Raw genomic sequence first — 26,500 nt, 5'->3', positions numbered from 1 at the left:
CAGACATCCATCCCATGGGGCCTGACAATCAGCTGCTGTGACGGACGGGAAAGAGAAGCTTTACAAAACTTCAAGCAGGTTTTAAAATATGAGTGACGGTTCACAGATGCCCTTGTGTTGTCAGGCCGCTGTAGCAGGCTTCCCTCAGCCTTCTGGACAGAGATGGAGGGTGCACCTGTCCCAAGACTGCAGAAGACCACCCTACACTTCAGTCCAGCTGAAGAAGGGGAGAGATTCACTGGGTCACAGTGCCACATCAAGAACACAGATGTTAGGGACACTTCTGGTTTACCAGGAGATGACCTAGCAAAACACACAAACCTGCTTTTCTAAGCAGATGCTCCCACGGCAGCCCGTGGGCCCCACTGCCAGTGACTTGACAGCATGACAGTCAAGAGGGGTGAAGGCGCTGCTTGGGTGCCACAGCCTCCAAAAGAGTGAGGAAGATGATGCAGTACTTCTACAATTTGGACTGTTTTTTTTTAAACCACATACACACATGTGCATGCACATGCCATAACATCCATGTAGAGGTCAGAGGGTAATCTTCCAACCTTGCTGTGTACACCAAGCTAGCTGGCCCTACACTTCTGAGGGTCTTTCTGCAGGAGAGCTGGTGTTATAGATGTGCTAGTACATGAACATGCAGACTGGAACTCGGGTCCTCATAGCTGCTCAACCACTGAGCCACATCCTCAGTCCTATGTAAGCCTTCCAAATACACACCCTTGGCACTTATGTGTGCTGTGCCTGTGCTGGTTAGTTTTATGTCAACTTGACACAGACTATAGTCACCTGAGAGAAGGGAACCTCAGTTAAGAAAATACCTCCGGAGACAGAGGCAGGTAGATCTTTGTGAGTTTGAGGCCAGCTTAGTCTACAGAGTGAGTTCCAGGACAATCAGGGCTACACAGAGAAACCCTGCCATAAAAAACAAACAAACAAAAAACCCCAAGACAAAAACAAAACAAAAAAACAAAATGAACCCCCCCTCAAAAAAAGGAAAGAAAATGCTTCCATAAGATTGGGTTATATACAAGTTTGTAGGTCATTTTCTCAATTAGTGATTGATGGGGGAGGGCCCAGCCCATTTTGGGTGGAGCCATTCCAAGGCTGGTGCTACTGAGTTCTATAAGAAAGCAGGTTGAGCAAGTCAGTGAGCAGCACTTCTCCATGGCCTCTCATCAGCTCCTGTGTTGGGGACTATTATTTTAAGGTGTCTTACTTTTGTTTATGCTGCATTTGTTTAACTCTGTGAAGCTGTGTTACTGTGCCTGTCTAAAACACCTGATGGTCTAAAAGAGAGATGAACGGCCAATCGCGAGGCAGGAGCAAGGATAGGTGGGGCTGGCAGGGAGAGAGAATAAACAGAAGGAAAACCGAGAATGAGGAGAGCAAGGAGAAGAGAGTATGAGGGGCAGCCATGCAGTCGCCCAGGCACGGGGTAGGAAGGGAAGAAAAGTATACAGAAACGGAGAAGGATAAAAGCCCAGAGACAAAAGGTAGTCGAGATAATTTAAGAAAAGCTGGCTAGAAACAAGCCACACTAAGGCCGGGCATTCATAACGAAGAATAAGCCTCCATGTGTTGGGAGCTGGGTGGCAGTCCCCCTAAAAAAGTCAAAAGAGTCAAAAAACAACATACAACACTTCTGCATCCAGGTTCCTGCTCTGTTTGAGCTCCTGACCTGACTTCCTTTGATGATGTGGAAGCACAAGCCAAGTAAACCCTCTCCTTCCCAAGTTTCTTTGGCCATGGTGTTTCATCGCAGCAACAGTAACTCTGACGAAGACACGAAGACAATCTTTAAAGTACTTTATGTGTTGTGTGGGTTTGACCATTCAACTTCTCATTAGTATGAGGAAAGGTTTAAAAAACACAACTGTGGATTCCGCTGAGTAAATACCCCTTATGAGTCCCGATCAGAACCAAACTTTGTGCTGCATGGTCCCATGCAACCAGACCCATGAGCCATCAGGCCATGCTGGGAGCCCCTGGGAGCCTTTATGAGTACCATCCCCCCAAAGCTGACTTTGGTGGGTCTGCTGGCATGCAGGAAGCTCCAGACACGACTGTTAATATCATCCCTGCACATCTCTAGGCACCTTCTGACCCAGCCCCACTGCCCTGGCTGAACCTAGGAAGAGTGCAAAAGACACTCCAGAAACTACAGGGAGCTCCACACTGTTTGGCTCCATGTCCTAAAAGACGCCCACAGCACCGTGAAGCACACATGGAGAGGTGGGTGTGCTTCTTGGCAGGCACCCCAGTTTCTTGCCTGTCCAAGCAACTGCTGAATGGCTCCCTCCAGGGAGAATGGCAGTGCTGGGCAAGAACTGGATCCTCCTCCCCAGGGCTGGACCACTGACAAAGGTCTGCTGTTCTCTGCCAGCTCCACTGACAACTTACTGTTAGCCTACCCTGGCTTGAGGGGTGAGAGAGGCATGGACATACCGCTTTCTCCCAGGCCCTTCATGTGGAGAAGCTCAGGGGTGTCAGGTGCGTCTTTCTGCTCAGCAGCTCTCCTGCACGTCCTGGTCTTGGTGGGCAGCTCTGGCGCCTGCAGCATGCTGCCAGCAGCTCCTCTCATGCCCCGCTTCCCCAGCTCCTTCTCCACCTCTAAGGATCACACACACACAATCCAGCAGTCATCAGCAAAGGTGATGCCTTGAAAGGAACTCTCTCTCTTTTTTTAAAATTTTCTGTATGTGTCTGGGTGTTTTGCCTGCATGTATGGCTGTGCACTATATAGGTGCAGAGGCCAGATGAGGGTACTGGATCCCCTGGGACTGGAGTTGTGAGCCACCACCATCTGGGTGCTGGGAACTGAGCCCACGTCCTGTGGTCACTGAGCTGTCTTTCTTTTTCTTAAGGTCTATGCAATTAGAGAAAAGGGACACAGATGCTGAAGAAACAGCACAGCATTTTCTAGAACCCCGTGTGACTGCAAATGAAACAGGCCACCACTGAAGCGCTGTGTAGAGTTCTGGTCTCTCACTTGGTCTGGGTACTTTTAAAGGAATGAACTAAAGGCCTGTCTAGCCCCAATTCAACCTTTCAACCCATTGCACGCCCCCAAGGGTACGTTACCATCTGAAATACTGGACTCCTGGAACATGGTTTCAAAGGCTTGGTGGATTTCAGCAAAGGAGGGCCGGTCAGAGGGATTCCACTGCCAACCTGGACAGGGAAGACCCACGTCAGAGCAGGAGGAAACACTGCTAACAAGACAGGACTAGGACTAGCTACACCAAAGAATAGTCTGGACATGACAGAGGCACTCCAAGCCTGCTAACTGCTGATGTCACGACAAGTTAAAATACCAAATGCTATCATGTCCTATTATAGATGTGAAGAATTTGAAAGGAGCTAAGCAGTGGTGGCACATGCCTTAAATCCCAGCAGTTGGGAGACAGAGGCAGGCGGAACTGAGAGAAGTCAGCCTGGTCTGCAGAGAAAGTTCCAGAACAGCCAGGGCTACACAGAGAAACCCTGTCTCAAAAATCAAAAAGAAAATAAAACAAACAAACTTTGCACCAACAGTCCAGTTTTTAGAAATATCGGGGTTAAGTGTAGCGACACAAGGACACTTCCCTGCCTTGCTTCTAATAAACACAAGACCATCAAGATGACACTTGCTGACAAGACTGATCCCTAGGATCCACATCAGAAAAAGAGAACCAACTCCTGCAAGTTGTAAGCTGTGGAATGGACAACCCCATAAATAATAAATAAATGAATAAATAAAGTAAATTAAAGCAAACAAATGTGCAAAACAGCAAAAAGTTCATCATAGGAGGGCAGATGATTGGAAGTTTTAAACCATTTACTGAAATGCTAGCCAGCTGTATAGAAGGTGGGGAACAGGGTAAGGAAAAACCTAAATATTAAGGTAAAGAAGCAGTGTCTAAGAGGAAAAAGGTGAAAGAGTAATCAAATGAACACTGATAAGGCCATGTGCAGACACATACCGCATGCAGACACACATATACTCACATAACATAAACACCACTACAGTTACATCGCCTGGAGCATTAATAGCCAGGTATGTATAAGCGGACACAGGAATTTATGTATTACTAAGAATCCAGGTTTGATATTTATTTGTCTGATACTTTTTATGTTTAAAAAAATGAAAGAACCTGGGCACGTGGTGCATACCTGTAACCCTAGAATTTGTGAGATCCAGGCCAACCAAGGCTACAGAGTGAGATTCCAATCCAAACCAAAAAATAAATAAAAAAATATCACTCTCAAAGGTAAACAAAAACAACTCATACGTATAGTATCTGTAAATAAATGCACCGAAAGGCATCCCAAAACCAGACTCTATGAGTGGCTCGGTAGCACAGGAACAGTGCCAAGGGCCCATGGGAACAGCATTCTGCAGACACTTGTACCATCACAATTTCCTCAGTGCCCACATGCACTTCCTGAACGGGTTAGGGAGGCTCACATGCTCGCATGAGTTCGTAGACCTTCTCTGGGCAGCCTTCGGGGCGCTCCATACGGTAGTCTTTTTCCAGCAGCTCATAAACCTGTGACAGGTCAATTCCTGGGTAAGGTGACATGCCATAGGTAGCAATTTCCCACAGCAATACTCCAAATGCTGAAAGAAAGCAAGAGGCAGACATCAGAGTGTGTGAGGCGCTGGCCAGCGAGATGGCTCAGTGGGTAAAGCATCTGCCTTACAAGCCTAAAGACCTTTGGATCCTGGAACAACATGAAGGGGAAAGGGGAGAAGTGACTTCACAAAGTTGTCCTCTGACATTCACACATGTGCCCAAGTGTTCACACACACACGCACACATGTGAAAAGGAGGCATCAGGCTTTTCCACAGTGCAGCAGACAGCTCTCCATGACAACAGTTCAGGAGAGGTAGGACAGAGCAAAGCTGTTTACTCACACTACACTGGAACACGTCAAAGGGGAGAAGGGGAAGGTGACCTGGGTTACAGGGTCTCTCGGGTAAGTGCACGAGGGCTAGAAGTCAGAGACCACGTTTGCTTACACCTCTGTGACTATGTAGTTGCACGCCGTCAGGCCATCAGTTGTTTCTAGGCGGGCAAGATTATCCAAGGTCCTTTCTAGCTCTAATCGGTTCGTAAACTTTGGAACTCTGACGTCTTAATGTCTTACTTCCCACTAACAGAACCAGGGGTCCTTAGAAAAACAGGTGACTCAGATCTGGGACAGGGAAGAAGCCTGGAGTATCTTGTCATTCCAGACAGCACAGATATTTATGGAAGACTACAAGGGGTACTATCAAAAGGGCAAGGGAGGTGCTCCTACTGGCCAAAGATGAGACACGCCACTGTTAAGAAGACCACAGTACACTGAAACATATCAGTGTGTGTCAACAAAGAGCTCATAATACCACAAAAGACTAGCAAATCCAACTGCCACCACCACAGGGCACTTGGCTACGTAGGAGCCATGACAGGCAGCTCACTTGAACCCATTTTTGCACCAGCTCTACCACTGGGCAACCAAGCACTTGCCAGGCCTTTTCTTTTACACTCTGTGGCTAACTAAATATGGAATGAAGGTATTGGAGAATGACCACATGACAGCCCCAGTGAACCACTGGTCTTGGCTCTGGTCATTAAGGGCTGCTACACAATATCCCACTAGAGCAGTGGCTGAGACCTTCCTGATGCTGTGACTCTTTAATACAGTTCCTTGTGTTGTGGGGACCTCAACCATAAAATTATTTCATTGTTACTTCTTAACTGTGATTTTGCTAGTTATTAATTGTAATGTAAATATTTTTGTAGACAGAGGATTGCCAAAGCATCTCAACCACTGCTGCACTAGAGGGAGAAAAATCAAGCATTATAGATCAACCAGTCTAAGAGTATGCCACCTCCTCTGATGTATTAAGTGAAAGAAAAGTCAACCAAATGTCATCAGCTACCCAGATCTGACTTTGAATTTTCTATAAGGATTGAAGCCAGAGGCACTGAGCAGATGACAGCACAGGGACAACAAGCAAAGTCCAAAATCTGGAACCGTCTAAAGGAGAAGTGAGATTTATCAATAACGAAACAGCAGGGAACTAGAGTCACTGATGGAGATACAGGCCAGAGGCACAGGACACGCGGACTAAGGCAGCAAGTGAGTCGCATCTGGCTCTCAGGTCAAGGTGCAAACAGACACGGTTTTTATGGTTTAACTGGAAAGAAAGCACTGGATATTTTATAATCAGAAGCTATAAGAGTCACCTGTAAGAAGCAAATACCGAAGTGTTTATGTGAAAAATACTATGTCTGAGATTTGCTTTAAAATGATAAGAGACAAGGGAGAGGGTGGAGCACAGGGCTCACTGAGGTCACCCTCAGCATGAAAAGTTCTTTAAATCAGACATTGTGGCACATACTTTTAATCTCAGCACCCAGGAGGCAGAGGCTGGGGGATCTCTGAGTTTGAGGCCAGCCTGGTCTACAAAATGAGTCCTAGGACAGTTGAAATGATGTAAAAAGATCATCTCAAAAATTTTTTTTCTTTAAGAATAAAATCAATATCAGGTGGCACTTCCACATGAAGAACCCTTTTTACAGCCCAAACCAAAGAGAAAGCTCTCCCGTGGAGAGGGTGGCGCTGGGTGCCTGCAGGGTTGCTGCTGCACCGTCAGGTCAGGTCAGCATTTGTGGAACGAAGACACAAATGCGGTGCCTCTCTTGGTGACTCTGGAGGTCACTTGCTTCACTTTTGAAAGAAAAGAGGAAACAGGATTTTAAAATAAGCCAGAAACAAACAAGAGGGTGTAGTGACGGAGGAAAGATGGAGCAGAGAAGCAGAGGAGGGAAATTCCCACCGGCAAGGACGGCCCAGGACTGACCCTTACCCCAGACATCCGACTTGATGGAGAACTTGTTGTAGGCTAGGCTCTCAGGTGCAGTCCACTTGATGGGGAATTTGGCTCCAGCATGGGCCGTGTAGGTGTCCCCTGTCATCAACCTGCTCAGGCCAAAATCAGCCACCTTCACCAAATGGTTTTCCCCAACCAGGCAGTTTCGAGCAGCAAGGTCTCTGAGAAAGGAAAAGGGCATCTGTACCGGCTCCTCGCTGCCTCCCCAACTTTGCAGCCTCCCTACTGTTGACAGATGTGACACTAACACAAAGACAATCACGTGTGGTCCTCAGAAGCTTTCCAATGCCTGGCTGGGAGCAACAGTCCCTCAGCAAATACTAACTGGGCTGCCACAGCAGCAACACAAGCAGACAGGGTGGCAATGGGGGCAGATCATTACCTTGGAACTCAGCTACCTCAGCTATAAAATGCGGACAGAACAGGGCCTGCCTTGGGCAGTTGTGTGTGATAATGGATGGATGTAGAGCACTTCCTCTGATATGGGAGAATAACAAGTGTCACTGACATGCTTGTGCTGCTACTGACCCACACCAGGCACAGGGAACAGTTAGCCGATTCTCAGCTGCAGAAGACTGAAGAGTCTCTCTGCCTGTCCTGTCTATACTCAGCAGGAAATGAAACCGAGTCTGCTGCACTCTTTACCCATATAATATGCTCTCTCCTCTCCTTTTGCTTCCTGATGCCTACCCAAATATGTCTGAGAAACTTTTCTGTATAATCCGCCTCCTCTCACCTCTTGAATCTTCTAGAGAAGAAGGGGTCTAATCTTTGGTTCATGGATGTTACCCATGAAATCACAAGGGAACTGGGCACCGAGGAATGAAAAGATGAGGCAGCTGAGGGCGATGGCTGCAGGATGCGGCTTGATCATTAGCAACGAGAGAAATTAAACACACAAGAGTTGTGCCTAATAGGATTTTTGGTAAGGCATTTTAAGTGTGTGAATGGAGGGGGAACAGAGCTGGCCATGCAAGGCAAGCCAGAAGTCAGGAAATCTCAATTTGCAGCATCAGAGGCTTCACTTTGCTGAGCGACAGGAGCGTTTGGATTGGGCTCTCATGGAGCAGAAAAAATCTGTCTTCCGAGGGGCTGCCAGCATTTCACACACACTACTTATTCCTGGCTATGAAATCTCATGTCGAGGTTTCACACTTGAGTTAATTGGGTAGGAAAGGTCACCACAGTGGCGTGGAGAACATCTTGCATGACGGAGTCGGGCCAAGCCCATCAGGCTCCCTCCTGCACAGGTTGTCACTCTGCTAGGAAGCCACTTCTACCAGCAAAGCATGCAAACCCAGATAATTGTGGCACACTTGAAGGTCAAAACACTCCGGGTTTTAAAAGCAGCAAAAATGCCTAGTTCCGGCTTGCATATTCTGTACATTTCTACAGCCATGGAAACATCCCCAAACCCAGTGACAGCCGGTGGACAATGAAACACAAAGAGAAGGAAGAAAAGCCACACACTGAAACTAGGCCTAGGCCCTGGCTTCCACTGTGCCCAGGCAGAGATTTTACTGAGTGTTGACCTTGGGCTGCATTGTTTCAGAGGGAGCCATGGCTATTAGGAAGGAAAGAGGCCTTTTACAAATTTCATTTAATATTTACTAAGTCCAAAATGGCTCAGAAATGAAACACTTCTTTCCCAGGAATTAGCTGCTCCACTGGCCCAGGCCTGGGGCCTGAAGGACTTAGTCCCGCCTGCCACAAGCAGCACTCACGTCAGGCATTTGTATCTGCCTTTGTTTCAAGAGCCAGTGAGCTGCCAGCACCAAGGCTGGGAGTTGAGTACTAAGACTGATATTCTGAAGCAGGGGTGAGGTGGGGTGGGGTTGCTTTGCCCAGCCCTACCTGTGGATGAAGTTCTTCTTCTCCAGGTACTCCATGGCTGATGAGATCTGTGTAGCCATGTAGAGCAATACCACGGCGCTCACCTCTTGCCGGTTACACTCTCTCAGGTAGTCCAGCAGGTTACCATAGGTCATGAACTCTGTGATGATGTAGAACGGGGGCTCCCGGGTACACACCCCTGACAACAAGACATGGGGGGTGTCAGCATATGGCTCCTCCCAAGGGAAGGAACCCTAGAAAAGTCTGGTGCTGAAGAAAAGGCTTCTGAGCTGGTGAGATGGCTCAGCAAGTAAACGTGCTTGCCACATGGGCCTGCCTGCCCCCAGAGCCCATGGTGGACAGAGGGAACCGACTCTACTTGTCTTCTGACCCCCCATCCCTCAAACACATAGTTGTCTTTGATTAAGAAACGATGCTCACTCACACACGGACATCTGGACAGAGCCTGAGTCTGTGCATGCTTACCTAGCAGCTGCACCAGGTTAGGATGCTTGATCTCCTTCATCACTGCAGCCTCCTTCAGGAACTCCTCCACCTCCATGGTGTCCTCCTGCAGAAGGGAAGTTTAGGAGCATAAGATTTGTTTAGCAAGGAAGTGGCTACGAGGAAGGACACAGCTTCAAGAGCTAATGCAAATAGCAGAGGCAAACTACGCTCAGCCTAGGCCACTGTTTTTGGTGACCAATGAATGGTTACACTGTCCTTGCCAAGCTCAATAGTGATATGCAGAGTCTTGTGAGGCAAATTCTCACCAACAGCATTATGGACTGAATATGAAAGGTCACCAACAGGCTCATGTCTTGAACAGCTGTTCCCCAGCTGATGGAACAATTGTGGAAGGCTGTGGACCCTTCAGGAGGTGGGGCTTGTCTGGAACGAGTTCTCATTACAGGCAGGTCTTTAAAGGTTAGACCCAGTCTCTGGTTCTAGACCAGCTATGATCATAGGAATGGTTTTGCCACACATGCCTGCCATTATAAACCAGACCACTCTGCCATGCCTTCCACAGTGATAGCTGGAAACCCTCTGACACCATAAACCAAACTGGATTTTTTTCTTCCTTTGTTGTTTCTACCAGATGTTCTACCAGTGAGTCAATAGGTCAAGGGTCAGAGCTGCTTGGCACTGCTGCCCAGGTCTTCTGTGCTCTTGGAGAAGTACAAACACTATGGTATTGATCCCACAAGTACTGTGTGCTTCCCAGTCTAACACCCTTAACATTAAAGAGGGAACAGTGTCAAGAATCTGAAATGGAGCTGGCTCGAGAGCCGCATCTTCAGAGTGCCTCTCACTGGCAGAAGTAGCAGACAGATAACCGAGCTGCTTAGGTATGCGGCATCATGAGCACCTAATGAAGCAATCACCACTGACTAGGGGGTCAATCACCCAGATTCTAAAATGATCTTTGCAGCAGCTCTCTGACAATTCACAGTGTCTTCTGTGTAGGTCATAATACAGGGCCAGAGACAGGCAGACTGCCACTCTTTCCCTCTTTCTTAGACTGAGTCTGAAGGACTGTGTTCTCTGCTCTTCAGCCTCCCTGCAACTTAAGTCACTGCCTCTTAACCAACTACCACAACAGGAACAGGCAGCGGGAAGTGACAAGAGTCTCCCTAGCTGTAAGAACAGGCTCTGGAGGCAAGGAGGACAGCAGGCCACATGAGGTGTCTGCAGGGAGTCTGCCTGTGTGGTAGGGAAGAGACTTCTTGAAAATTAGCTTCTCTGGGTAGATAGCTCCACCAGATCTTGTGCCAAGTGTATAAGTGTCCACACTGTCCCCATGCCAAGTGTGTAAATGTCTACACTGTGTTTGTGCCAAGAGTGGAACTGTTTACAGGCTGGCACTCTGGCTGTTCCAGTTCCTGCTCTGGCAAGGGGAAAGACACTCCAGAGGATGGGCCAACCTTTTCTTGGGGCCTCTTCCCTTTGGTCAGCCATGCTGAGAAGCAAAGCATGATCAATGCCAGTGTGCTGGTCTGTTACCACTAAACACAGGTTCCAAAGGACTAAACTGAGATGTGACCTGCTGCTCTGCAGGGAGCCGATTTGCTGGCCGCCATTACAAGATGGCGCCGAGCCCCTGCACCACCGAGTAAACAACTCCATATTAGGCAAGGCTGTAGACGGAACCTCTCGCATGTGCAGTAGTGCGCAGTAATCTTGGCCAATCCCGTGGCTGGGGGCATCGAAAGACGAGCGAGTAGCCAATCCAGGCACGACCCGTGTCCGCTCTCCCTATATAAGCGGCTGCCATTTAGTGCTCCGGGCCCTTCGCTTCCTGCTCTCCCTACAACCAAGAGGCTCCAATGAAGCGTGATTTGAGAAGAATCCTCGACTTGGTGGTCGTTCTTCCCTGCTGGCCAGGGGGGTTCGCCGCACTGCTCTTTAAACGGGAGATGCTCTAATGTTGCCACAGCATGTTGCCTGTCACTTCCCTAGCTAAGCAGAGGGCACTCATTCTCACGCCACCAGTGGCTGCTGGACTTTCCAAGTCCCTTCTGTTTCTCAGCTGCTCGGCAGCCTGTCTGGCTCTAGTGTGCAGCTCTGATGTACCTGGTGACACACTAAGACTAGCGGTGCCTGCCAGACCCCAGGGGCCAATGCTGCACAATACAACTGGCTATGACAGTTATTCTCCAGTGATCCTTTCTAACATTCACATTCAAGTCTTTCTACTTTCTTTCTGTCTTTTGTTTGTTTGTTTTTGAGACAGGGTTTCTCTTTAGCTTTGGAGCCTGTCCTGGAACTCACTTTGTAGACTAGGCTGGCCTCAAAGTCACAGAGATCCGCCTGTCTCTGCCTCGTAAATGCTGAGATTAAAGGCGTGTGCCACCACCACCTTGTGCCTCTTTTCTAATGGAACGCATTATAGTAAACCACACAGGCACATCACCTCAGAAATCTCACTTGGTGTGGAACCATCTACCCTTTTCTTAAAAGGTCCACAATGATGAGGCAGAACATTATTCAAAATCACCTTCTTGCTGTCTATCTACAGATTTCCACCCTGTCTCACACACGTGCACTCACACATGGAAAATCATTCCTCCCTGCCTATCCATATGCCTGACTTCACCCCCTCACCGACGCACACACTTATTCCTTCCTGTTTATCTGTATGCCTGACTCCACCCCAACACACACACACACACACACACACACCAATCATTCCTTCCTGTCTGTATGCCTGACTCCACCCCAACACACACACACACACACACACACACACACACACACACACACACACACCAATCATTCCTTCCTGTCTGTATGCCTGACTCCACCCCAACACACACACACACCAATCATTCCTTCCTGTCTGTATGCCTGACTCCACCCCAACACACACACACACACACACACACACACACACACACACACACACACACACACAGTAATCATTCCTTGCCTTTTTTCTTTCAGAAAAATCAGTGTGAGTTTGTCTCCCCCTGCTGGAATTAGACATGATTTATTTCTTATTTTATGTGTAACCTAGGTTTTTAACTACTGAAATTTAAAAAACAAAATATCAAAACTGTCATTCTAACTTGCGAAGCTCCTCTGCTTATTTTTTAGATTCACACCATCCTTCTTCCATTTACACAATAAATAGGACTATGATGGGTTGAGTGGAAGAAACACTTAGAGGCCTGAATTTTCCTTCATCTTTTTGTCACTTAGGCTTGTTGGGGAGAGAAAGGTCAACTGCTTTCTTCATAGGGTCTGACGGGCTCCAACCTCTTGAGAGGAAGCAGCATCCTCTAAGACAGTCCTAAAGAGTGGCTAAGAGGACAGCTTGTCAGTTATGCTGTCCAGCTCTCTCTCCCCCCCACCTCTCCCTCTCCCCCCTCTCTGATCTTCTATGAACCCGTTGCCTCCACCTCTCCGCAGATAGCATCTGTATACAGTGCTAAGGAGCAGGCTCCAGGCTCTGTGCGTACTCAAGGCACTGGAGCTGGGTCACCTCAGCCTTGGAAGACATTTTCAGTGCCTAGCCAGCAGGCAGCAGGGGCACGTGCTCCTATTGCTGTGGCAGTTGCCTCTGATGCTAAGAGGTGGAGCAAGCACACAGCTCTTCTGGAAGACAAACTGGTTTTCTAATACCGACCTTTATTTTATTTTCTTGTCTTTGCATAAACACAATCACTGAGACTCAACAACAGACAGCTATCTAACATGCTTCCCGGCCTTGTCCCAAGTGTAGCTTAAGAGGGGCACTACTTTTAGAAATGACTCTGTTCCTGGGCCTGGCACGCACACACAAGGCTAAGAGCACTGTGGGGAGATGTTGGCTCCTGACTAGCCCTTGTGCTGGGAAGCAGGTGTAGAAGCTGAAGTTCCACATCTAGCCTGTAACTACTTCCCACAAAGAGCCCACAAAAGCACTTGTTCTCAAACATTATGGCCATCTCAACTACTGATCTTCATGGTCAGCAGAGCCCTGCCAGGATGGCAGTGCAGTAACCAGGCACCATGGTACAACAAGCTCCAGTCACAGAGCCTTTCTCCCTGGTATGCAGGCTATGTGGAACCTGCAGTGTGGCTGCCAAGAGTCAATGCTGTTGCAAAGCCCCCTTTCCGTTGGCTGTTTCTAGAGTCCCCAATAAACCATTTCCAGGGGGAAAAAAAGGGCAGATCTGCTGCTCCTCGGAGACACAGGTAGTTTCTCAATGCTGATGGGGATGCAGTCAGGACCCCAGCCACCAGCTGGGGGAGGACACTATATGCTCATATTGGGGCTCCGGTATGCTGCTTTGCTTTTGGCCGTTTCCTGTTGCTCTGTCAGTGAGCTTCTGAGTCAGTATCATTGCCACAACTAGATCCCACAACTAGATCCCACAACTAGATCCCAAAGTAGTCTTAACTAATTTGGAAGAAGTTTGGAATATAATTCCTTTAAAAATCTAGGCTCCTGGGCTGGAGAGATGGTTCAGAGGTTAGGAGCGCTGCCTGCTCTTCCAGAGGTCTTGAGTTCAATTCCCAGCAACCACATGGTGGCTCACAACCATCTATAATGAGATCTGGTGCCCTCTTCTGGTCTGGTGGCATACATGCAGACACTGTATACACAATAAATAAATCTTAAAAAAAAAATCTAGGCTCCTTGTACTCAACAGCTGTTTGTTTGTGTTGTGGAATATTCTTTAACTGGGCAAAGATGTGTTACATTTGTTTCACCTTGCCTGCCTAAAGCCCCCCTGGTCTAATAAAGAGCTGATCGGCCAATAGCTAGGCAGAGAAAGGATAGGTGAGGCTAGCAGACAGAGAATAAGTAGGAGGAGAAATCTAGGCTTGAGAGGAACAAAAGGAGGAGGAGGAAAGAATGAGGGATACGCCTGAGGCCAGAGGCCAGGCAGCCGCCAGCCAGGCAGTCACAAGAAGCAGTATAAGTTATACAGAAGAAAGGTAAAAAAGCCCCAGGCAAAATGTAGGGAGAAACAGGTTAATTTAGGTTAAAAGAGCTAGCCAGAAATGAGTCTATACTAGGCTGAACATTCATAACGGAGTCTCTGTGTTATGAATTGGGAGCTGGCTGGTGGCCCGAAAGAAAAAAGCCTGGTAGATGTTTGTTTGGGGTTTTGTTTTGGTGTGCACGTGTGTGCATGCAATGCATGCAGATGTGCCACAGCACATGCTTACAGGTCAGAGAACAACTTGGGTAAAGTTTTCACCTTCCTCCTTGTCGTCTGTCGCTGCACTGCACTCCAGGCAGAGTGGCCTACAGGCTTCCAGCACTCTCTGTCTCTGCCCCCCACCTTGCCATAGCAGCACTGGGTTAGAGACACGCCACCCTGGCCAGCTTCATGCTTGCACAGAGTACTTTACTCACTGAGCCATCTCCGCAGGCTTAAGAGATATTTTTCTTCAGCACACTGTGTTGGACGTGACAATACACTGTAACAAGGTCAAGGCCAGATTCAACTATGCACATAGTAGCACTAAAGCTCTCAAAGTCAAACAGCAAAACCCAAATCTATACAACAACCCAGGCGCTGCATCCACTTGCAGAATCCTGCTTTCACTTACAGTGCAACTACAGATTCCCATCTATAGGGTCAGCCAAGTGCCTTTCTCTTCCTGCTCTCCAAAGGCAGAACCTGCCTTCCAGGATGAATGGGGAGGGCTGGGTCTAAGGATAAGCAGGTCTTACACTTCCTGCTGGTTAAGGACGGGAGGAAGCAATGCTTTGTGAGCCTGCTGAAAGAATGAAGCTGGAAAGGCCATAGGGCAGTGGTTTCTCAACCTGTGGGTTGCTACACCTTTGGGATTACATATTAGATGGCCTGCATATCAGATATTTACAATTCATAACAGTATCAAAATTACAGTTATGAAGTAGCAACAAAATAATCACAGAGTCATCACAGGAGGAACTGTATTAAGGGGCTGCAGCATCAGGAAGGTTGAGAACCACTGTCATAAGGGATGAGGGAGATGGCAAAAAGAGTTGGGCTTGGGATCTAGGTGCCTGGGTTCGAATTCAGGCTCAGTACTCCAACTTCCACAGCCTTAATGGTGATTGCATTTGTATTTGGTTCCCTGTCTTGGCACCTGTGAGTGCTACGGAGCTGCTGGGTGGACTAAGCTTATGAACACACAGAGAACTCTGTGGGCCTGTATTCACATGGTAACTTTGGCCATTAGTTTAGTTTAGTTCTCAACATCTGTAGAGGAGATAAAGAACCAAAACACTTTATTACTCTCATCTGACAAATGGGTAACAGACTGCAGAGCTGTGTGCAGGACTGGGCAGTGGTTGCACAGTATGTGTGTGGAGGTAACACACCTCCACAGAGGGTGAACTGCCTCTCCGTGGCCAGGTGCTGTGCACCACGAGAACTCCCAACCCAACAGACCCTGTCACTCTTTACCAACCATGGCACACATGCTAATGAGGCTCCTGGGGAAACTCACTGAGGTCTCAGCAGAAGGTCCCAGAACAGACCCTCCTCCGGAATCCCTTCCACTGTGACGAGCTACAGCACTGCCCATCAATGGGGCTTCCTCTTTTTAAATGCTGTGCTTTCCCAATACTTATTTATTGTGTGTGAAGAGCATGTGTTGTGGCACGTGTGTGCTGGTTAGAGGACAACTCTGGGGAGTCTTCTGGGAGTCCGTTTCTCCTGCATCATGTAGGCTCAAGGGATAAACCTTAGGTTGTCAGGCTTGCCATCAGGTGCTTTACTGACTGAGTCACCTTGCAGGCCTCTACCTTTCTTGAAGGTTTTCAGATTAGCCTTCCCTTGTTGTGGTTTCCCTCTTCCTTGCTGTGTTTACAAACCCCTGCCAGTGGTCCTGGCCCTCTCAGCCAGTGACACCGTGGCCAGGTGTACTGACGTGGATCAGCACTCCCCTCACGCTATGCAAAACGGATGGAATCAGATCTGCCTTGAGCACCTGCCTCCTCCTCACCGGGGCTTCCTGCCCCTCAAAGACCCAGTGTCTCTCCTGGCCTCTGCCCTTCATCACAGCCATGATTCCCATTCTTTAACCACTGCAGGCATCACTGCCTCCTTGCATAGCAGAGCTGTCGTCAGCACTGCCCTGACCACTGTGCTGCCATCTCCACTTCTCATCTGATGTGGAACACCCAGGCCTGAGCATTAGGGTTTAGCCAATAAATGCAAAGAACCCTGTATTTGTTAAATTTTAACCCCACCTGTGCTCCTCTTCCCTAGCACTGGTCTGCCCCAGGGCCAAAGGGAGGGGAAATACTGTGGTGCTCAGAAAGCTGCTTTTCCTTCTAGAATCAAGGGAGGCAGACTTGCTTTAAACAGTTACTTATGGCAACCAAAAGTTCCAGCCTCCATTTTACTGTCTTTTAGAGCAGAGCTGAGCTTGTCAGATGTACTGCCTGACTGAGCTGAGACACAAGCACACACTCGGGTCTGTTTTCCCAACAGTGGGCAGCTCCGGGCGGGCCCTTTCCTGGCGGCTACTCACAGGCTGTATCATCAGAGTTTGTCTAAAACAGGCACAAGCAAGCACTGTAGGTGAACACTAGGGGACACTCTCACCTCAGGGACAAGCTCAGGCTGTGAAGATGCAGGGATGGGGTCCTAACCTTACACAGAGAACTAACTGGTCAACAGTGGAGAGGTGCGTGGTTCTGGGATGGAAGGAAGGCCATAGCTCAGTGATAATCACTCATTGGAGCTGTTCTAGAAAGGACTCGCTCCTGTGTGCAGAAGCCTGGCCTGTGGGAGAGAACTGGACAGTGCCGGCACACCACACACGTGCCTTTTGCATCAGCCCACAGAGGACTCATCTCTGTGCGTCTCTGAACTCTCATAAGGAAGTGGCCTCCATGTCGCCCGATGAGAACAGAAAGTAGACTCTGGAAGACCGCTGCCACAGGACAGGTGACTCCAGGAGCCACAGCAGAGACCCCACCTACACCCTTCAACCAGGCCCCAAACTCACCTTCAAGGTCTTCACAGCCACGGTCAGGCTGTACTTCTTCCATACACCTTCGTACACCTCCCCATACTGGCCGCCACCCAACTTGTGCTTCATGGTGATGTCCGTGCGCTCCATTTCCCACTTGTCATAGTTGGGGGACACTCCATAGATGGTGGGCTTGTTGCGCTTGGGAGCTGGGTAGTGGAGCGTGGTGATGAGCCCATCAGCCACCGTGGAATGATGGTGAACTAACTCAGCCAGAGTGTTGAAGCGGCTCTCCGAGGAGACATAGAGCTGAGGAAGATAGGGAACAGTCCTCATTCACAGAGCAAACACCAGGGGAAAGGTTCTGTGTATGGTTTAGAGTCACCCTCTAAAGCTTTTCTAGCGGGGTGGAACTTACTGACAGAGACACTCAGAAGGCACATGCACCTGCCTCTGCTGATCTTCAGCACCCCCCTCCCCTTTATCCTCCAATGCATTACTCTGCTTTGTGTCGAGGCAGGATTTCTCTGTATAGTTCTGGCTATCCTGGAACTTGCTCTGCAGACCCGGCTGGCCTCAAGCCAACAATGTATTACTTTTAATTATTTTTTCTTTATTATTTTTGTTTTATGTGTATAGGTAGTTGCTTGTATGTATATATGTGCACCATGCACGCCTGGTGCTCTCTCTTAGAGGCCAGAATAAGGCATCAAACTCCCTGAAACCAGAATTATATAAGAGAATGGTTGTAAGCCACTGTGTGGGTGCTGGCAACGGAACTGGGAACATTTGGAAGAGCAGCAGTCGGTGCTCTTAATCCTGAAGAGTCATCTCTCTAGTCCCTACCCTCCAATTGAAGTGTTTTCCCTGACTGCCCAATCTGAAGTCACCACCAGGGCGGAGGGCATTGTTAGCTGACAGCTCTGTCTCCACCCAACTGAACCTAAGCTCCAAGCAAGGGAGCACAGCCTGGGCCATCTTTTCCATCCTGTTGTTCCCATGACAAGAAACTACTCCAAAATAGGTACTTAAGTCCTTGCTGATGAATGAACAGCAGAACTTATGAACTTGCTGACTGGGAAAAAGAATTTAATTTATAACCATAAACGTTAAAGTAAACAGTGGTCAGAGGGTGGGAACTGATAACGAAGCAAGTGTCTCCTCACGCTGTCTGCTTGATTGGGACTTGCTGTAAGGCACCGGACACCAAGACTTGTATTGCTGGCAGCTTGACTGGGGAGGCTGTTTCTATCAGCACCTTGTAGGCCAGAAGACAGCACAGCCTTTACCAAGATGGGAACACAGGAAGACTCTTGAAAAGGGGTGCTTTGGGGCTTTTCTGAGAGCCACAGCACAGAGGGCCTGCCAGGAACACTCTGCAGAGTTCTCATGTGGACACTGGCAGAAAGCACACAGCGGGAGGTGCAGCCACCTTTGTCTCCTGCTGCAGTGCTGTGGGAAGGAACTGCCCCATGCTCACATCTACATGGAACAGTTGGACCCCAGGCGTATAACGGAGCACCCTGACTTGCCCCGACAGCAAACTCAAGGTGGGCAGGAGAGGTTGGACCGAGACAGTACTGATACTTGGTGAGGCGTGCACAGAAAGAAAGGGTCAGGAGTGACTACAGCTGTGACATATGAATAGTGTGGGGGGAGGGAGTAAGACATACACAGAAGGCACAAGGCCTTTGGCAGCTGGGTATACTGAGCACCACTGTCACCATGATATGAACATTCATTCCCTTGGACGGTGAGGTGGGGAAGTGTGGTCTCAGAGGAGGTGCATAAGGTCTTGTTGGGGGCCCAGAGCTCTCCTGCGCCAGAGCCCTCAGACAGTGCTTAAGAAGGAGCCAGCCTGGCCCCTCCTCCCTCTCAGTTGAAAAGTCTGTTCCTGCATGCATTCAGTGGACTTACTACTCCACCAATTCACTGCCACTGTGCCAGGGGCCATTACCAGTCTGTACCATGCTGCTTCAATGTACAGTGTTCCACACCAAGAGCTAAATAAAACTGTCCTCTGTGAATTAGCTGCTTCAGGTTATTTCATTATGGCAGTAAAATGCAGACACGATTATTTTTGTAGTTTATAGTATTAATATTAGATCATTAAAACTTTAAAGGGAGATAATCACAAGGGTTCAGTAGCAGATCTATGTTCCCTTTTCTGCTTGTTGAGGACATAACACAAATTTTAGACTTAGGCAGGCCAAATATGTATCTATAAGTCTACTAAAATAAAAGTGCAAGACAAGCAAGATTTGTCTAGACATACCCCTCGCTCCTTGTGTGACAACTGCTGTCTGTGAGAAGGGACATCTGAGCAGCAGGGCCCCCTTTCACCTCATAGCACTGAGGCGAGCCTGTCAACAGCTCTGGGGACACAGTGAGTGCAGTGAGTGGGGTGGCATCACAGCAGCCTACCATTGGCTCGGTACCCTCACGGCCCACAGCCCTCTCCTCATGCCAGCCACAGACATAGTACACTCTGTAGGGTTTGGGGAGATCCCAGCTTCTACCATTCCTCAGAAAGCCGTGACTAAGTTCATTTTCCAACCTAAAATTTACACACCAACATTGCCAGCCACGTTCCGAGTCACACCGCCCACACTGGCAGTTGCCTTTTGAATGCTCTAGTTTTTGAGAACTCTGGCGATGATCGGGACGAGCATTTGGAATTTGGGGTGCATTCAGAGAAGCAGGTGAAGCTAGTGCTGAGTGACTGGTCTGTGCTGTGCCGCCCTACAAACATACAGCAAGCTCAGGCAGAAGTCTGCCTCTTCCTGAGTGTTCATGAGACACTCCCAGGTGCCAGGGTACAGGGCAATGTCACTGTGCTTTAGAATTGAGACAGGCTGGCTCTTCAGAGCTGCTCACAGAAAGTCCTCAAGTTCCCACCCTGTAGCAGTTCCTCTGGAAGGAAGGTAGTAGTTAGCAGGCTCCTCCAAGAATGCTCGCACCACCACTTGGTCCCAGGGAAGGCAAAGCCCAGATAATCCGGAAGTCCTGGGGCCAACATTTCCTGCCTAGGTTCCACTTCTATCAACTTGAGCTTGTCACTTCTGGAAGAGGGAAGGCTTCAGGGTCTTGGGAACTGTGGGAATGCACAGCTGTGGCTTGCAGGAGTAAGAACAAAAAGCAAGAGAAGCTCAGAAAACACAAGAGCACAGAGAGGTAAACAGGAGTCAGGAGGAAGTCAGATGTTTGGGCCCTACAGAAGAATATTCTGTATCTGGTTGGTGACTGACTGGCTGATTTGGAAATAAAATATAATCTTTATCAGCCCCAGTCTGCCCCTCCCAGCATTCTGAAATGTTTCCTTTAGTAATCAAAGAGGATTGCATCAAAGCCCTGCTATGTGGGAAGCATTCTTCAGTATTGAGCCCCACTGTCCTGCCAGGGCTGTGGTACCTCCCCATCCTGACGCCTGTCTCTCACTCTGGGGACATGATTCCACCCAATAATGCTTCCTTGAATGTGAACTTCTGTAGATAAACGCCTCGTCAAGGGCTGAGAAGCCTCCAAAGTCTCCAGACGCCTGGACAGCTGATAGGAGAACCTCTTCCATGGAGGAGCAGATGAGCTGCCAGTCATGGGAGTGGCCTGTATACTCTAGCACATACCAGATTTACAGAGGGGACTTTAAACTCTTCTCCACTCTAAGCAGAACTTAGACTAAGCTGAAGCTAATGAGTTGTCCCTCAAACACCTGTCCAAACTGTTCTGGGGCTGCTGATTAAAGAAAGGACTCTGGGGACAAGACAGCATGGTCTTGCTCAGTGTGGACCTCAGTGGTCATCCTGAAGCAGCTTGGCTTGCTCCACAAAAAGAAAACAGAGGAGAGCAAACTGTCATCTCCAGAAACCCACCTCCTAGGGAAAAGGTACTCTGCAGCCTGCAGGCTCTTTTAAAGAACCGCTACTCTGGAGTCTGCTCCAGAGTGGAAAGATCTAGCTCTACCACTACATGTCTGAGGCAGCCTGGCTCCAACTGCAAGCTGTATGGCTAGCCTGCCTAAATGAGGAAATTCCAAAGGCACTCACAGCGTGGGAAGGAGTTTCCAAAGTGGATTGGATAGGGAAGATCATCCCCAACAGATGGGGGCAGCACATCCTATGGGCTGGTGTCCTGGACTGAATATACAGGGATGGAGAAGTCAGGTGGCAGTGGCACATGCCTGCAGATCTCTGAGTTTGAGGCCAGCCTGGTCTACAGAGTTTCAGGACAGCCAAGGCTACATAGAAAAACCCTGTTTGGGAAAAAGGGAGGGGTGGGAGTTCTGCTTCTAGATCTCCTGGGGTGTGAGCAAGCAGCAGCACCTGTCACACTTACCCCACCAAGACTACTCAAATAAACAAACCTTTCCTCCCATAAATTGCTTGTGGTCAGGCATCTGTTCAGTGTTGAGAAAAGGAGTTAAAACATCCCAACAGTCTAACCCTGTACATAAACCACAGTGCTGCACTAGAGGCCTTCAGAGACACACAAGAGAACATGAACACTCAAAAAGAAGGAAATCAGGGGCGTATAGACCAGTGTGGTGATGCATGACCTTAATCCCTGTCCTCTGGAGGCAGCGGTGGGGCAGCCTGGTCCACATAGCAAGTTCTAGGAGGGAGAGTACACATGGTCACATGCTACAAATGAATGTGTGAGCCAGCCAGGAAAATGCTAAAGATGACAAGGGTGCTGGCCCATCAGATACAGATTCAAAGAACAAAGATGCAGCTAACTATTCAAAGTGTCAGGCTAAAATCCTCAAGGAGAGTTGAGGGATCATAGGCCTCTCTACACCTGTAAGGGTGGCACACATACTTCTCTAAGCAGGAGAAAGACAAACTTAATACATGGAATAAGCGTGACATGTGTACTGAATCTGGGAAGGTCACCTTCTTCAACAATCAGTAACAAGGACGGCGTATAGTCTAGTGAGAGCTGGTAGCTGGTAAGTGCTTACTCTGGTAAGTCTGGAGACTTAAACCAGAGATCGCAGACTGGAACGAGTGCTGCAGAGGGAGGCTTGGCAACATAGACATTACCTTTAAAGAATGTACAACCCATGATTAGTTCCAGCCACTGTCTTACCGATGTTTATACTCGAGTGCGTAGAAACAAATGTAGGAGATCACAGTCAGAAATTTTTTTGTGCCAGAGGTGGTGGTGCACACCTTTAATCCCAGCACTTGGGAGACAGGTAAATCTCTGTGAGTTCAAGGCTAGCCTGGTCTATAGAGCTAGTTTTAGGTCAGCCACGGCTATAAAAAGAAACCCCGTCTCAAAAAACAAAACAAAACAACAACAACAACAACAAAAAAAAAAACGAACAAAAAATAAAATCGCTGTTTTGATTTTTTTTTTTTTTGGCTATAGTTTTACACTGCAGTTCACTGTCATGATGTCTGGCTTCAAACTAAGCAATCTTCTTGCCTTGTCTTCCCAAGTGCTGGATTACAGTGTGACCACTACAGGACACTGACAGAAGCAGGGCTACATGAGCCACTGTGAAGCTCTTCAAAACACCTTGGAAAGGAAGGAGCATCAGTATGCAGGCACCACCTGTCTCCGCTGCATGAGGTCGGATATACTAGGTAAGTCTAAACAGGCTGACAAGACAGTTTTTTATTGTAATTAGTTTGTCATTTGAAATCATGAACATTCATTACATACTAATATGAAACAAAGCTGTGTGTGGCAGCGCACACTTAATCCCAGCAGTCAGGACTTCAGAGGCAGGAGTGTGGCCAAAAGTTTAAAGCCAGCCTGGGCTACATAGTGATATCCAGGCAAGCCAGCACTACATAACAAGATCTTCTTTCAAAAACAAAATGTGTGAGTGCATGCACAAAAATGTATATACGTTAGCCAGATGGTGGTGGTGCATGCCTTTAATCCCAGCACTTGAGAGGCAGGTGGATCTCTATGAGTTCAAGGCCAGCCTGGTCTACAGAGTAGGTTCTAGGACAGCCAAAGTTACACAGAGAAACTCAATCTCTAAAAACAAAAAAATATATGAATTGCAGCACTGCATAAAGAACCCAAGGTCACATGCAAGTGCTACACCATGGAGCCAGCGCCCCCAAAAAACAATTTAGATGCTGTGATGATTTGAGTAAAAATGGTCCCCATAGGCTCATATATCTGAATGCTTTGTCACCAGGAGTGATATTATTTGAAAGGTTATAAGGATTAAGAGGTATGGCTCTTTGGAGAAAGTATGTCACTAGAGGTAGGCTTTGAGATTTCAAAAGCCCATGCCAGCTGGGCAGTGGTGGCACAAGTCTTTAATCCCAGCACTTGGGAGGCAGAGGCAGGTGGATCTCTGTGAGTTCAAGGCTGCCTGGTCTACAAGAGCTAGATCCAGGACATCTAGAACTGTTATACAGAGAAACCCTGTCTTGAAAAACCAAAATCTCAGCCTCTTTATCTCAGCCTATATATCAGGATATAGTAGCTCAGCTATTTCTCCAGCACCATGCCTACCTGCCACCATGTTTCCTGTCCCTGTGCTCCCCACCATAATGATAATAGACTAAGCCTCTGAACCTGTAAGCAAGCCCCCAATTAAAAGTTTCCTTTATAAAAGAGTTGCCTCTTGGTGTCTTCACAGCAATAGGACAGTGACTAAGACAGAAGTACATGCCATCTGTACTATGCTACCTGCCAATTAATGCTGTCTTCTGACAAAACCTGATGCTGTGAAGAGGAGGACCCCAGCCTGGTGCCATCAATTATTCCCTATGTGAAAATCTTGGGCTGGAAGCTTTGTCCTTCTAAGCCCCCCTCTTACTGACACAGGAGTGTAGATGATATAGCACCATCCAGGGGTAGAGGTGAGGGTTAAAGGAGAAGACACTAGCACTGATAAAACTGTACTAACCACATTTCTCTTTTCTTTGTGGACATTTAAGAAACAATGTTTATACAAAGATCACAAAATAACATATGTTACAACAAAATTAGAAAACACACTTTGTGCTTGGAGACCAATTGGTTTACTTTGATGTGACCTTTCTTAAAAGTTGGGTGCATTTATTTTGCACCTATATCCATACTTTACCACAAGAAGAACACTGGGCGTCAAGGCCAGGGAAGTGCTGCTACTGGGACCTGCAGCTTTACATATAAGGGGACTACTGATTGAATTTTTCTCACTGGAGATCAATCATTATCACTATGAGAATTTACATAAAGGGCTGGGAGGTGGTGGTACACACACCTTTAATTCCAGCACTCAGGAAGCAGGCAGATCTCTGTGAGTTCGAGGCCATCCTGGTCAAAAAGTAAGTTCCAGGACAACCAGGGCTGTTAAAGAGAAACCCTTTCTCAAAAAACAAAACAAACAAAACAAAACAAAACAAAACAAAACAAAACAAAAAAAAAAGCAAAACAAACTTACGTCCCAGACCCAACAGTATCCCTGTGCTTTTCAGAGAATCCTACATACCAAGACCAGGGAGCCATCACTGCTGATCCTAGTTAGGGGGTTACCCACCTTGCCATCGGAAGCGGTGTTGATCCTGTAGTGGTATACCCTTCCTTCATATCTCAGGGAGATGGACCTCTGGCCAGGACTACTCTCACTCTCCCGCACCAAGAAGCTGCCATTGATCCCACTGCTCAGCAGATACTCAGCAGCATTTCGGGACACAGGCCCATGATACCAGGAATGTTTCTCCAGGCTGTTGACAGGAGTGATGTAGTTGCTTGGGACCCATCCTTGGCCATTTTTCGTTTGGGCTTCACACCATTCCCCATTGTGATTATAACCTAAGACCCGGAGCTTTTCACCTTAGAGAAAAGAACCAAACAGACGTATCAGTTTGGATGATCGGCTTTCTTCTTTCCTATCTTTCTCTAGCACATCTCATCTTCCTGTTACTTGTGAGTACACAGGAGATAACTCTGCCTTGGCATCTAAGATTATTCAAGTTTACTCAAAAGTTCTGTTCCTGGGGCTGGAGAGATGGCTCAGTGGTTAAGAGCATTGCCTGCTCTTCCCAAGGTCCCGAGTTCAATTCCCAGCAACCACATGGTGGCTCACAACCATCTGTAATGAGGTCTGGTGCTCTCTTCTGGCCTGCAGGCATACACATAGACAGAATATTATATACATAATAAATAAACAAATTTTAAAAAAAGTTCTGTTCCTATTGCAAGGAAACGTTTTAAGGAAAAAAAAATGCTTTTTCCTGGTGATAAAAACAATACCAAAGTCCCATGTTTCCAGCCTGAGATCCATATGTCCTCTTTTGTAGGAACATGTGCACAGGACTGCTGCCTTGGAGCCTCCTAAGGGAGGGCACTGTGCTCTGGAGGTATCTCTGTCCCCACACTATAAAACTGTCCTCTCAGGGAGCTAGGGCAGGCCAGCCAAGCCACCCCCCTCACCCTTGCTTGCTGTTTTCCCGTTACCTTTAGTAATGCTGAGAGTGTTATCTCCACTGGCCACAAAATCGTATAGCGCCACAAAAAGGTTGGGGTCATTTTCACTGGGCCCAGCAAGAAGGTTTTCCTTGGAGTTCCATCGAGCTGCTTCACTGAGACCCTGGGGCTCAAAGTCTGATGCCACTGGTCTTTGCAGGGCTTCTGCAAGACAAGAAAGGGCAAATGAGACTGGAAGAGAACTTGGGAGACGTGAGCTGAATTTTTATATATATATATATATATATATATATATATATATATATATATATATATATATATATATAAATTGGGTTTCAATGTGTAGCCCTAGCTGTCCTGGAACTCACTCTGTAGACCAGGTTGGCCTCAAACTCAGAGACCCACCAGCCTCTGCCTCCAGAGTGCTGGGATTAAAGGTGTATGCCACCACTGCCTGGCTACATCCATATATTCTATGTATGAAAAATTTCAGTTGTCGTTACCAAGTATTATGAAAGGCACTAAGTATTTTCATTCTAACTGATGATTCCTTGTAGTAGTTTGAGGAAAAATGGGTCCCACATGCTCACATGTCTGAATGCTTGGTCTGGTCCTCATTAATGGAACTATTTGGGGAGGATTAGAAGGTGTGGCCTCTCATCTGAGGTTAGCTCTGCCTACTTACAGAACAGGATGCAAGCTCTTGGCTACTGCTCCAGCCATATGCCTGCCTGCCTGCTGCCATGCCCCCCTGCCCCCCTCATGATGGTCATGGACGCTAACCCTCTAAAACCCTAAGCCCCAAATTAAACATTTTTTTATGAGTTGCCTTGTTCATGGTGTTCTGTCACAGCAACAGAAAAGAAACTACAGCTTTCCTGTTCCCAAACAGTTGATTTAAATGCATTCACTCAGGCATGCAAGACAGTTCAGCAGGAGAGCAATGACTGCAAATCTGACAATCTGAGTTGGATTCCCAGGACCCATGTGATGGTTAGAGAGAA

The 26,500-nt window shown here is 47.8% G+C and overlaps 1 protein-coding gene across 3 annotated transcripts in view; it reads right to left on the bottom strand.

Annotated features, from left to right (window-relative positions):
- Positions 1 to 26,500, bottom strand: part of Abl1 (ABL proto-oncogene 1, non-receptor tyrosine kinase) — a 118,519-nt gene that overhangs the window by 3,584 nt on the left and 88,435 nt on the right. For all 3 annotated transcript variants that reach the window (XM_038336685.1, XM_038336686.1, XM_038336687.1), the window contains exons 2-10: positions 25,527 to 25,700; positions 24,607 to 24,902; positions 17,151 to 17,423; positions 9,192 to 9,276; positions 8,727 to 8,904; positions 6,849 to 7,033; positions 4,457 to 4,609; positions 3,091 to 3,180; positions 2,455 to 2,619 (exon numbers count right to left, since the gene is read on the bottom strand). In XM_038336685.1, coding sequence (XP_038192613.1) covers positions 2,455 to 2,619; positions 3,091 to 3,180; positions 4,457 to 4,609; positions 6,849 to 7,033; positions 8,727 to 8,904; positions 9,192 to 9,276; positions 17,151 to 17,423; positions 24,607 to 24,902; positions 25,527 to 25,700 — 1,599 coding nt within the window. The remainder of the gene's footprint in view (positions 1 to 2,454; positions 2,620 to 3,090; positions 3,181 to 4,456; positions 4,610 to 6,848; positions 7,034 to 8,726; positions 8,905 to 9,191; positions 9,277 to 17,150; positions 17,424 to 24,606; positions 24,903 to 25,526; positions 25,701 to 26,500) is intronic.

Source organism: Arvicola amphibius, chromosome 7, assembly GCF_903992535.2.
Source record: "Arvicola amphibius chromosome 7, mArvAmp1.2, whole genome shotgun sequence".
Classification (NCBI taxonomy): domain Eukaryota; kingdom Metazoa; phylum Chordata; class Mammalia; order Rodentia; family Cricetidae; genus Arvicola; species Arvicola amphibius.
This window is presented reverse-complemented; position numbering and strand designations above follow the sequence as displayed.